The sequence below is a fragment of the Cygnus olor genome, chromosome 14, assembly GCF_009769625.2.
Source record: "Cygnus olor isolate bCygOlo1 chromosome 14, bCygOlo1.pri.v2, whole genome shotgun sequence".
Lineage (NCBI taxonomy): Eukaryota > Metazoa > Chordata > Aves > Anseriformes > Anatidae > Cygnus > Cygnus olor.
In genome coordinates, this window is record NC_049182.1 from 4,836,604 (window position 1) to 4,850,051 (window position 13,448).

The 13,448-nt window shown below is 47.3% G+C and overlaps 1 protein-coding gene across 3 annotated transcripts in view; it reads right to left on the reverse strand.

Annotated features, from left to right (window-relative positions):
• Window positions 1-13,448, reverse strand: part of COL23A1 (collagen type XXIII alpha 1 chain) — a 174,805-nt gene that overhangs the window by 37,284 nt on the left and 124,073 nt on the right. For 2 of the 3 annotated variants that reach the window (XM_040573776.1, XM_040573778.1), the window contains 3 exons: window positions 12,511-12,555; window positions 6,163-6,170; window positions 2,521-2,547 (listed from right to left, as the gene is read on the reverse strand). In XM_040573776.1, the coding sequence (XP_040429710.1) occupies window positions 2,521-2,547; window positions 6,163-6,170; window positions 12,511-12,555 (80 nt within the window). The remainder of the gene's footprint in view (window positions 1-2,520; window positions 2,548-6,162; window positions 6,171-12,510; window positions 12,556-13,448) is intronic. The other variant, XM_040573777.1, reaches the window with a different exon arrangement.

The following is a 13,448-nucleotide window of genomic DNA, read 5'->3' on the forward strand; positions in this document are numbered from 1 at the left end:
GACTCGTTATTGTTGGCACATGCTTAACTGTTGAACATAAGTCTAAAAGCCCAGCTGGATTAAAAGACCTGCTCAAACCATCTAAGAGCCTACCTGCTCTCCCTGTTGCTGTGGTAGCTGAGCACCTTCTGGGCTTCACACGTCGATGCTCTGAACCCTGCAGACCTGAGCGGGGAAGGGAGCTGACAGAAGGCAGAATCACAACTTTCAGAAAAGAAACAGAAAGACTCCCAGCGCAATCCGCAGCACCCTCTAAGCATTTGGTAGAGCAGAGGCACACGTACAGCAGCGCAAGTTCATGCCTTGTCACCAGTCATCAAAAATGCTCACTTTCCCTTAACCTGCCCCAATATCAGAAGTTCACAGTAAACTAACCCCCACAGTCTCCTGTCAAATTTGGCTGAAACTGGGGGGAGAAAGGGAGAAGACAGACCTGTGCATCCCTCGGTCCATACAAAGCTACACTAGACATGTTGTGATCCACGTTCAACAGGATTTCAAAACTGAGATGAACAAGACTGGAAAAAATCAACAAACCCAGGTCTGCTACTGCAGTAATAGTAGGGCATGCCGTAACCCTAAAAATAGAAACCAGTTCTCTGGGGTTTATAAAACAATAACGAACCTACAGAGCTCATAAAGTAGAAATTGTTTCTGCAGTAAAGTTTAATTTTAGGGCCCATACCCCTCCCCTTACGATGTTAACTATCAAAAGATTAAAAGCATCTTATGAATGCTATTTTGTCTTCGGGCCTGTCTCTAGAGCTCTGATTCACTTCATCCAAGTAAAGCTTCAATTATTTTCAACTCGCTTAAACACCAGCAGCTCACAAAGAAAATCAAAGCGCTGCTACCCAGGAGGTGGAAGCGTTACCACATCCATCTCTGATCCCAAACACCATTTAATTTCCACTTTACTTCTGCATTTGCTCACAGTTCAAGTTTTACGCAATTTTGGTAAGGAACTGCAGAAAGCACGGAAGGAGGGAAATTTTAGGAACGATCAGGAAATGCGTGCAACAACGCACAACATCCCTGCATCCGCTCACAGGACTGGGTTGAGGTTTGCCACATTAGAGACACCTCCAGACGTGCCAGTGCCCAGCTCCACCCCAGGCAGCGCCCACCCACACGCAGTGCTCTCCCAAGAGGACATCCAGAGCATCACCCCTGCAGCGCAGGCTGAGCTTTGGAGCCCTGCTCACCCCCCTCCGCCAGCCCTGAACTCTTTAATGGAGGCAACCACAGCTGGGATGAGGACCAAATCCATCTGCTGAATTTTTACCTGCTCAGAGTTTATTTGATCAGCCTGAAGGGAACTAATTAAATCAGTTTGACTAAGCAACTGGATGTAATAAAGTCTCTCCATATGCTTTTGCTGAATTAGACTCTGAAGTCTGCTTTATGCTGAGTTTTGCCATTCAGGTATATGTATTGCTTTGGAAATGCAATTATTATCACCTCCTTATTAGATAAAGCTACTTAGTGCAGCCACAGGCACGTAGGTGCAGTAACTCACTGTTTGCTGGGCTGGGCTCACACAGTTCTGCACAGCCAGGAATAAAACCAGCATCTGAGCTTGTCTGGACTGCAGGTCCCAGGGAGCAAGGAGAGAGGGGGTGAATGAACAAATCTTTTAGCAATGTTAAAGCTGTTTTCCTAGTGCACGTGTGGCGGCAGAGCTGGAGGTCACTGTCAGCCCTCAGCACCATCCAGGAGAGCTGGAGCAGCAGCACAATCCCTCACCGGGACCTGGACTCAGCACAGAGCTGGGGCCACCCACCAGGACAGGCTGGGGCGCATGCTCTGTCCTAGGGAAAAATCGCTATTTCATCTCAGCATTTCTGATTTTCAGAGCTCCACGACCCAACCACAGGCACAAGCTTTGCTGGAATATCACCAACACAGAGAAGAAGGGGGCAAACCTACCTCCGGTCAAGAGCACTGCTCATCCATCAGTGGCTAGCCACATCCTGCAAGAGCAGGAAGCCACCCTAAAACTGCTATTAAATGGGCCGATTGAAGCAAGGTCTCCCCCCTTAAACTCAGCTCCCAGCAAGCTGCTTGTGCGTTTTTGAGCCCTCCTTGCTCTGCCAAGGCCCCACGGGCATGGTGAGCCCCCTGGTGCAGGCTGGTGCTGCTGGGGGAGACAGAGCCCCGTGTCCCCCCCCTTCCTGACCTCCACATGGCTTCTCCTCCAGCCCCTTACACCAAGCTGCTTCTCTCACAAACAGTCGGTGGGGCCCCAACCTACTGTGAAATTCATCGCCACTGAAAAAACATGAAATACCATGAAAGAGTTCAAGCCTTTCATCCGTGTAACCATTACTGGAGAATATTGCATAGGTTCCCGAGTTTTAGGGCTGAACTTCTCAAAAGGCTATCACCGATGAAAAGGGAGGAAAGAAGGCAAAAAAAAGATCAAGACACGCAAAGAAAATCAAGTGTCATGGAAAAGTCAGATAGGATCACAGAGTGCAGATTAAAAGAGAATAAAAATAAAAGGAATAGCAGAGTTACCGGATAACCATCGCGTCCTGACTGCCCCTGTGGTGGGGAACAAGCAAGATAACAAGTCAGTCAATGCACCTGTAGCAGCACAACAGCACATTGCAGCAGGTAGGATCGGGGTCATCAGCTCCCCAGCTGGCCCCAGGGATGAACTCCCTCCAGAGGAACCTCTCAGGGCAGTTTTCCTCTCAAAAAGGTCACGCCTACAGCCCATTTCCCCAGACTTTGACCTTGTGCTTCACTTTGGCTACTTACCGAGGGTTTTGCCAACTCGCACCCAACCCCGCTGCCCCAGCAATCGGCCAGATCCTGGCAGTGCACCCATAGCTCCATCCCACATGCTGAGGAGAGGTTTCACTGCTGACTGCTGAGTGTTAAACTCCTGCTGCAGCACCTGGTCCAGTGCAGGTTTCCCCCTCTCAGACCGATTCATTTCCTCGAGGATGAGGCTCTCCCAGCTAAACCTCACTTCTGTTTGCAATGAAGCAGAAAGAAGAGGATGCTCCGGGGAGAGACCGTAAGTCATTAACAACACCTGCAAGATCAGCAGAGAAAAATACAACCCACCCAGGGTATTTCGCCTTTTCTTCTCCCCTCAGAGGGTTCCCAAAGGCATTTACAGCTCGAGCTGCTGTAAACACACCAGGAGCTATGCTGGCGGCACTGCACGGGGCTGCAGAGAGCCTGCTGCAAGCCAGACGTAAGGCAGATATCCGGGAAGGAGCTGTTAAGCATTAGCTGGTACACAAGTAGGCAGTAAAGCTTGCGTCTGGTACAGCAGTGTCATATGCTACTATAAACATAGGTTATGTCAGCATGCTGCAGATACGCAGGGAGATTCATCCATTTCTTATGGCATGAGCAGCTCTGGCAGCTGGCTCCTACGCGGTACGGTGGTTCTCGCTTCTTGCTAAGTGCCCCGAAGCTCTGAATGCCTCCTGCAGCATTATTGATTCATCCAGAAACAACACTGACTTCAACAACCACCTATTTAACAAATTACAGTCTTGGGATAAAACATACAGCGAGATTTTTATGGAGACGTATGGCACTGGAGCACACACACAAATAGGAAACACTTGTAACTCTCTCGCTGGTGAGCTCCCCAGTCAGTATGCTAATACATAAAGTGTCTGTTAATATCTGGGACTGTAAATGTTTAATTACACTATGTGGTAAGTCTATCCTTCAATTGTAGAAATTGAAACCCAGCATGTGATTTTAATACCCTCTGAAACAGAGGTTTTATAGCACATCGCAGCAGAATACCCCTCACTCACAGACAGGATGATCAATCATCCAACAGCCACAAATCCTGCACCACAAATTCTAATAATTTCATATACACAGCTAGCTTATGACAGCCAAAATGAAATACCAGAACAACTGCTACCAGGGAACAACGGAATTAAGGATACAGTTTTAGCAGCGTGTGATGCCGTACATGTAAGATGTAATCAACTCCTTATGGACAAAATCAAGAAACAGAAGAAACTAATAGAGTCAAATGCAGTACTGTTGAAATAAAATAATATTGTGGTTCTGTGGGTTCTAGGACTTTTATTATATATTATGTTTAAAGAAGTCCCTGGCAAATGCTACTTAAACTAAAAATGCAGGATTATTATTATTTTTGTAAATGAACTAAAACAGGAGTTGTCTCTTAAAGAAGGGCAAGGGGAGAGAAAAATGTCTTGTTTGTGTTAAATCTCCCCTGCGCTCCCTTTGCAATTCAATCGTGCCGTGGGAACCAGGAAACGAAACCAAGGAGAGACAAAGAAAAATTAGGAGTGCGCCATATGTTGCCTATGCCGCATACACCAGAAGTGAGCAGAGCACACGTGAAGAAGCGTAACACAGTTAGCCGTGTGTGGGCTGATAACAGCCCCTGATAACAGCAGGAGCAGAGCTGAAATGGTTAAATAAACCCATTTTAAATAGCCAAAGTAATTTATGGGAAGTCCCTTCAAAGACATATATATATATATGTATATATACGGAGAGTTGAATAGCCTATATCCTCTTCATTTGTAACCTGCCACTGAGCAAGAAATTAAAAATACTTTTCAAATTAAGTCGAATTGCATGAGCTGCAGAGAGGAATGACACCACCACCCTGCAGAAGCAGCGCAGGGCCCGGCCCCAACACCCGAAATGCCCCCCAGCAGCACGCGGCTGCAGGACTTTACCCCATTCCCCTTCGGATGGTGCTCGCCCCGTGAATGCCCCCAGAACCAACATTTCACAAACCCACGGAGTCATTTTTATTGTGTGGGTAGAAAGGCTCTGTTGCAGTTTTTAATTACGGAATATTTACAGGAAAATTAATTCATTGACAGACTAAGTTTTGGAACACAAACTAACAGGGAAAATTCGTTTGTTTGCGTTTCTCGAGCCAGTCAGTATCTTGGATTTATTGCTAGTGCTGGGCACAACTTTTAGTGCAAATGTGTTCAGATCTCAAAGAACGGTCAAGTCCAAGCCATTAAGTCTTAAATTTCCCTGATTTGCTTCTTCAAAACCTGGCCAAATAATAATTTAACTCAACTCCCTCTTTGGACAAAAAAAAATAAACTTGAAATAGAAGCAAAATTTCCAAGAGCTAACAGCCATGAACTAACCCCACCGGTGGCGGCGTCCATCCCAGGAGAAGCACAGCCATGGCGCTGTGACAGCCCCTGTGCTCCACATGCATTTCCCTGTCAGCTTTTGGCCTCTAAACAGATGTACAGAGCTGGAAATTAATTAGCCCAGGAATACTTAGAAAACTTTTTTTTTTTCCTGAAACAATCCTGTTTTAACCCAGTGAGGCTCTATAAGAAGAGTGACGTGAAGAAACATCTCTGTTAATGCAACGGTGAACAAGGGAACACGCGGCTGCCAACAGCCTGCACCCTCTCCTCCTTCTCCGGCTTTGGGGGAAGAAAGGTAGAAGGAAAACAGAAGCACCTAACGCCCATAAATTCTCTTCAAAAATCCCTCAGAAGCTCAGAGGGCCCAAGCGAAACGCTGTATTCTCACTCCAAAAGCAGCGGGAGAACATCAGATTTGGATGTGGTGGTGGCACAGCGCAAGGCACGTCTGAACATTTGGAAAGAGGAGTTGACACATTTTCAACTATTACCCCTTCAAACAACAAATTCCCCATAAATTTTCTGGTCGCACTGGGAGGAATGCTCGTTACTCTCCCCAAGACTTCAAAGAGAAGCAAGCGAGCTACGTCTTTCCCTCCAGCTCCCTTTGCGACCCTACCAAACCCATACTAAGCGATGGAAACGCAACAGATAAGAAAAGCGAGACAGAGCTTTAGGACTAAAAATCCCACCAAAACGTTAAAATATTAGTACAGCACTCGTTCAGCTAAATGGAAGCTGAGTAAAGACGCTTTACAGGGAAAACTCTTTACTGAATATTTGCTTGGTTTAAAATTACTGGAAGTCCCTGAGGGCAGCAAGTTAAACATTTAAAAACTCCCCCCACACCATTTGTCTACAATTGTGAAAAAAATACAGCAGCATCTGGTACCAATTGTGCTGCTAGACACACCTCTACCAAAAAATGCTGTGCTTTTGCAACGACACAGAAAGGAAGGGGAGGGGGAAGGGGCAGCCTTAACTTTGTTGATCCAACAGTAAAATCCACGATACTTACTGCAGGTCCTGGAAAACAAAAAGAAAAACAAAGAAAAGAGTCACTTAATTATGAAGTATAATCTACAACAAAAGCACATAATAGGGGAAAAATCAGGAAGTCGCAGTACTTCTCGGTTCAGTCCCAACGCGATGACTTTCTGGACGCACTCAACGCCACCCGCCCGCTCCCGTGCGGGACCGTCTCACCCACTGGTGGCAGGGCAGCACTTACAGCAGCCGTAAGACCCCGTTCCTACACCCTTTTCCCAGTGTGACTCCCTTCTCTGCCCCGTGCGAGGCCTTGGGCACTTCATGAGGCATTGCTTGCATTCAGCACCCAGAGCGCCACGTGCAACCACAGAGCACCTGGTGAGGATGTTGCTACGGCTGCCCTCGAGTCCAGAGTGATGCACAGATCCCAAATGTCACTGTCATTCAGGCCCCCGACCTCAAAGCATGTCACAACACCAAGCTCCTGCATGTGCAGGATGCTCTGTGCATCCTGCCTGGGGGCTTTGCCGTGCTCAGAGCCAGCGGAGCGGCCGATGCACAATGCGTTAAATCCAGGGGGAAAAAAACACCTCCTACAGTAGGTTTGCGTGTACCAGTATCACAGCCTGAAGCTGTGGTTAGCAGCAGTTAATAAACAGTAATAAATAACAAAAATTTGCGTTCCCCTGCAGGGCAGGGGTCCCTGCCACGTGCCAGACTGATTCCTGCAGCTTCCCCAGCGTTCGCCCTGCTCGGCGCTACCCGGAGGTGAACGCTGAGCCCCCGGCCTAATGCAAGCCATGTTTCACTCCCGTTTGTGAGGCATCCTAAAGCTCTCCGATTTGGGCTCCTTCATGCTCCATTTCCTGTCTGATCCAAACCAGAAACAAATCACAATTAAAAAAGAAAAAAATGTGGGAAAAATTAAAACGGAGGAAAAAACAGCTTTCTTCGTCGCGTATTATTCTATAACATACAACGAGAAGTGTGTTTCAGGCTAACACATATTCAATGTTTTTAAAGCTTGTTTAAAAAAATCGTATGTTGAAAAGCTAAATAAGAAAACCCCTGAAAGCCTGAGAATTAAGACTGGGACCAGGGAACAACGGGCAGAGCCTGCTGCCAAAAATCAGCCCAGTAACCCGTGTTTCTCAGCTTAACGTGGCCAGCTCTGCATGCAGCCAAGAGCATGGGGGGCACAGAGAGGAGGCAACAACCTCCAGATCTGCCCCCTACCCAGGGCCAGCCAAGTTTCAGTGCTAAAATTCACACGGGCTATTAGCGTGCTTTCTTTGGTTTAATTTCTTGTGAATACAGAAGTCAATGGATCTCGGCCAATTTATTAACTGAGAATCATAAACCTGATTTATTAACTCCCTTATATGCCAAGCTACCCACAAAAGCCCTTTTGTAGAAAAGTAAAAACTAAGTCTCAAATAAGAATCGGCCAGGAAATTATTTTAATATGGGATTTCAATCAGCTACCAATTATAATCTCCTTGGAATTTGCTGCCTTTTTCCTTTTTCCAGCTACCGTTTTCTCCCAGCGCATGCAGGCAAGTGCTCCTTTAAAATGCAAGGCTCAAAGCTGAGGGCTCTCTGTAGATGCCACGAAGGATGCTCCCCAGGGACACCTGGGGAGTTAGGCTCCTCTTCAGCGGCAGTCACGGCCAGTAAATCTTCACTAAGGCTTAAAGTGAAACCTATTGAACCAAACTTGTTTCCCCTCTAAGAACAACATCATGTGCTGGCTTGCAGAACGTGTTTTCTAAAAGCTCAGCCCCAAGACAGCTGTCTCCTGTGGAAGCAAGTCAAGCGTTTTGCAAGGCAGCAGCAAACAGAAGTTCACTGCATGCCAAGGGGCTGTCCCCGACCTGGCCACCTCCTAGGTGCAGGCACACGGCACAGGACACGTGCTCTTTTCAGAGAAATTCGCCAGAATTCCCTGCTAATAATTTTGAGTAGATCAAATATTTTTAAAGCCCTAAAGAATGAAACCAGTTAGAAATTATTATAAGAGTTAGAAATAGCTTTTGTACATCTGAAATTTGATAACAAGTAAACCTGGGGGCTTAGTTCAGAAGGAAAAGGAGGGCAGACAAAGTAAGTTGCAATGCATAAAATTTGGTCTATGATTGGTTTGCTGTAGCGAGGGAAATTTGCCACACTTTTCCATTACGCGCAGCACGTTACTGCTGTGCTCGGGGACCAGCTAGGCTCCGAAACTGCCAGGGCACGGAGATGCTTGGATACACCAAAAGATTCCTTAGGAATCTGAACAGTTGTGCCAGAGGGAGGGGAAAATAGAAACTTTTACAACTAAGTGACCCAGATTTCCTGACTGACTACCATTAACGTTACTCTGTATACCCAAAACTCACAAATGCCCACACAAATATCTCCGCAAAAACACGTGCTGCGTGTTTATACACACAGCTACTGAGCTAGGATGCTGCGAGGGGAGCAACTAAGTCATGGACAAGGAGGAAGGGGACAGCTGCAGCACGCAGAAGTCACGGATCAGCTTTGCACCACTGGGAAGAAGCGGCTGTCCCTGTCTGCTGGCCTCAGTAATTCCTGTCCGTGCCTCAGCGCGGGTGCACGTTCTAGCAAAGAGGCTTGCTGTTGAGAGCAAATGTAGGACAGATGAGATTTTTCCTAACGCTCGGTAGAAGCCAAAGCACTCCTCCATCTACGGTGGCATATGCACAAGAACAATCATGGCAAAAGCGCAAGGAGCACTGGAAATTCCCAAATAAATAGAAAGCCCCTCTACAATTTACTCGCACGCACACATGCGCTGACTGAATAAGAACAACTGGACGTTTACGGTTGTACAATCGCATGGCCAAAAGGCTTGGAAGAGTCTTAATGGGTAAAATATGGGGCTTAAGTACGTGTAGGGCTGGGAGAGAAGTCATGTTTCTCTGCACAGAAACTGCTTTGCTCTCGTTCCTTAAAAAGAGCTTTAGAGTCTCCCCTGTTCCAAACTGGGATATTTCTGTAAACAGAAGAGATGTAGCAGAATAATAAAAAAATTACTTGGTACCAAAACTTTTTTTTTCTAGAAGTTCAAGCTGAAGAAACAACTGCAGTGTAATGTAAATTTGGAAACAGAGTTGGGGTGGGGGGGAGAAGGACGTTTTATCCCATTTCAAAATTTCAAAACCTTTTCCCTACAAGTGTTTCTGAAACAGAAAATTTCTGTAAACAAAACTCGCTGCCAGAGACAGAAGTTTTGCTAAGTCAACACTTTCCAGTGAAGAAATACTTTGTCAAATAACGATAACCCTTCCAGGCCTACCCATATAGGCAATTTCTGTGCCTGAAAGAGCCAACTGCCCTCACCACGCCGTCAGGACGGGAGGTTTACGTCCAGAACCAGATCTTGCTTCACGTGCTGGGAGTAAAGATGTAGTCAGAGACATCCCATTTCAGATGTATTTTCTTCCTGGTTGTTCTGAAGGGATTCTGAGTTCTGGATCAAGCTGCCAGCCCACAGTCCAGTTACATGGAGACCTGGACGCGTAACCAGATTAAATTCCCATATCCTGGATACGATTCATCCATCCTTCAGCCATACCCCAGCATGGACCAACCTTTACAAAAAGAAGAGAATCCTGCTTAGCTAAAAGCTTTCAAGGGCTGGTGGGGGAACTGGCGTGTGCTGACACATTTTGATGGAGCTGGGGACGTGTTGGAGCAGAGCAGGTACTGCCAGGGGCACGAGTGACCTGCTCCAAGAGCCCCATGGCACCGGCTGGTCCCCTGCTGGAGCCTCAGGAGAGATTCCCAGGGCCAGCCAGCTGCTAGAGTAAATAAAGCGGGTCAGATAGCACCGCCCGACTCCATAACTCCGGGCTTTGTTTAGCTGGACTGACAGCCGCAGGAACGCTCCCCGACATATCTGGGCTTCGTGTTTACGGTCAGCGAGGAGATGACAGCGGGGACGACCGTGCCGCCACAGGACGCTCAGGTTTTCAGTCCTTTCTGAAGCCTGTGCAACCACGCTGCCCCATTTCAAAACAGTCCAACTAGTTCAGTTTTATATAGAATTAGCTTAAAATGAGTCTTTAATGGTATTGTTTCTTTCTGTAGTAGAGAATGGTTGACTCGGTGTGCTTTCAAGATGACAAATTCCTAGCTTAGAGAAATGTAGAGCTGTTGGATTAATTTCCTTTATGATCTGAATCCATCAGAGTAGAGGAAAAGTAGAATTGAGAATTGTTTTAAATCAACAGGAGAGTGCGACTGAAAAGGGACAGGATGATCTCTTAATAGTTTCTCTACTTGTTTATAAAAGATATAAAATGAAAGTTTCAATGTGAGTCAGAAAAAGGTTTTCAATGTTACCATTTCAACAACTGTCAGAAAAAAGAAATGCTCCCTTTGGCAGGGCTGAAATCAGCACTGAGCCTTCTGGCTCTTCAATAGCGTTTGTCTGGAGGCTGTAAGACCATAACCACGTCGGGTCCCTGGGGGTGGATGCTATCATTCTAGGCAAACAAAGTTTTATTCACTTTTATCAGCTGTAGCACAGGAACAAGGACCTGGTTTATGTGTGGTCAGGTTCTCCAACAAATATAGAAATATATATTCAGGCTTTCTATGAAAACAAACATCTGGCAGCTCAGCCAAAACCAATATGCAGAGGGAAGCCTGCTCTCTGCATCTCTATCCACAGCAGAGCAGAGCAGAGCAGTCTGCAGGGGCTGCATCGCACCAGTTGGGTTTAGCTGCTTTGCCCCACCGAGTGTTTGTGCACATGTGTGTGGCTTGCGATGCACAGCGGTGTTTGCTGCTGCCAGCCAAATACTTCAGAAGAAATCAGTTCAAATGGCCGCTGCTGCCATGTGCCCTGTGGCTCTCCCTTTCCCAGTGATATCCCGCTCTCCTTGATTTTCCTTTGCAATCGTAAAAAAAAAAAAAAAATCAGAAAAATATCAATTATTAACAACTTGTGCATCTTTATTTCATGACTTGTTTTCCTGCTGGTCCTGCACTGACTCCCTGGCAGCCTTCTGCTTCTTCAGACGGATGCTCAGACAGCTGCAATGCGACATCAGACCTCCCAGGTGACAGTACACGACAGCGAGCCTTCCGAGATGCCACGACCCAATGACAGCATTGATCTGGTATGAATTGCTCTGCCTTCTGCATTTGCTTGGAGTTTTTCAAGGGCGTACCACCACAGCCAGCGCTGAGGGTGTGTGGGCACGCAGGAGCCAGTGTATCACCCGTCGTGGAGGTGGCTGGCGTCTGTACCGAGCTACTCGGGTAGCACTTATGGGTGTGCTGCAGCGTGACGAGAGTGGCCCTTCAGAAGCTGTCGTGTGAAGCAGGGAGAAGGAGGCTGCACGCTTGAGCTCAGCGCTGTGAGCAACAGAGCTGCCTCCCAGATTTTTCTGTGGACAAGGAAGACACCTCGGAAAACGTTTACATAAATACCTGTGTATAAATACTCCAGATTCATCGGCAGTCCTCACCACGGCTGAATGTTGTACTCTAATAAGGGCTTTAAGGAGCACAGTTATGTTTCAAAAAAACATGACAAAAATCAAAGCCAGCTGGTGGTTATTCCTACAGCACAACTGTTGGGAAAATGGGGTTTAATGAAGAGAACTGGGATCCCTCATTGTCCCTGCGAGTGCAGTTTCCATCTTTTGGCTGCGAGTAATTCCCGATACTTCAGGAGCAAAAATGCCTCAGAAAACACCATGAAATAGCATTGATGGAGGAGAAGGGAAATGCCTGTCTGTCTTCCACAGAGATCAGCTCATAGCTTGCAAAACAAAACCCTGATTCCCTCTCCCCAGAGAGGAAAGTAAAAATTGATGGCCAGAAAGTTCTGTGTTTGGAAAACCCAGCTGGGTATTTGCTGTAGCCAACGAGCAGCACAGAGCAGCCTCCCGGCTAAGTAAAAATCTCCCTGGTCCCCATTAATTCACTCAAAATTCAACGGCTTAAGAGAAAATGTGTGTAAAATTTTATCTGTTTTCTGATAAGTAGAGGTAGTTGCAAACTACCTGCAGCTTTCTAGGTACATTCCTGTACTGGGGTCACTGTTTTCCTTAGACAGCGCAGTGCCAACCACATCTCTCCCCTCTCCAACCTAAAATCAGAACGCGAGCAGCGCTGCTCCCCAGCTGACACAACATCGGTGCTTTCCCAGGCCACGAGACAGAAGAAAACCCACCAGATATCAAAGTGACAAAGGAGTATTAATATAAACCAGCATTTAGCAAAAATCTGACTCCCCAATGAGGCCAGTCTGCGGTTTAACCAGGAGCCAGCCCGTCAGATAGAGGTGATGGTATCGGTACCGGGAGGTTTGTGCCCTGCCCCGTGACAGCGGTGGGGTGACCGCGATGCTCACCGGGCTCTCCGCGCCGTCCAGGCTTCCCTCGCCTCCCCGGAGGGCCTGTGGAAACAGAGCAGAGGGTTAGCGATGGGCAGAGGGCACAGAGGGCAGCCACGAACCCTTCCCTTTACATCCAAAACCACCGCCTGCCCTCCCCAGCTCCCCGGCCACCACAAACAGCAGGCTGCAAACCATCCCAAACACTTCTGGGCAAAATACATTGCTCTAGTGAAAAAACAGGGGCAAGGCTTCTAGGTAAGCTAGGAAGCAGCTTTTGAAATTGTCACTGCCCAGGTAGCAAAGGGAACTGGGTCTTAAGTGCTCCAGGACTCAATTGCAATCTTGCAAGTCACAACAGCGATCAAAGTGAGGAACAGAAATCTTTTCTTCCTAACCATTATCCAAGTCAGAAGTTCCCACGTTGACTGCCGAAGCAGCCTAGACCCCATCATACACCTGCTATTTCAGATATAAAACATTTGCTTCTTCTCCTACCCAGCTGGGCAGCAATAGCTAAGTGGTCAATAAAAAGCTGCAAGGGGCAGCACGTCCTTAAATCAAGGACAAAAGGCACGTAAGCAGTAGACGAGAACACAGAACGCCGCTGCAGCCCAAACTGAGCACCCAGGTCCCGACGCAGCTGTAACATCGCATCCTTTGTGCTGCGGGCGAAGGTTTTGCAATCTTTGATGGAAGCAGGCTCCCATGGCTGGGAGCTGGCAGCTTCCATGCGCCCTCAATACACACGTGGCCGGATGGGGACAAAAAGCCACTTCTGGTAGCCTTCTGCAGGAAGTCAGCCAGCGCTGGGGAGCGTTTACCGGGTGTCAGCAACGTTAACAAAAACAAGAGCTCACTTTTTATATGTGAAACAACCCTGCTCCCTCTGCCTTCTGCTGCTTTGTTAGCGTTTAGGTGCAAAGGACAATAAACAAAGATCCCTAGATATTCCT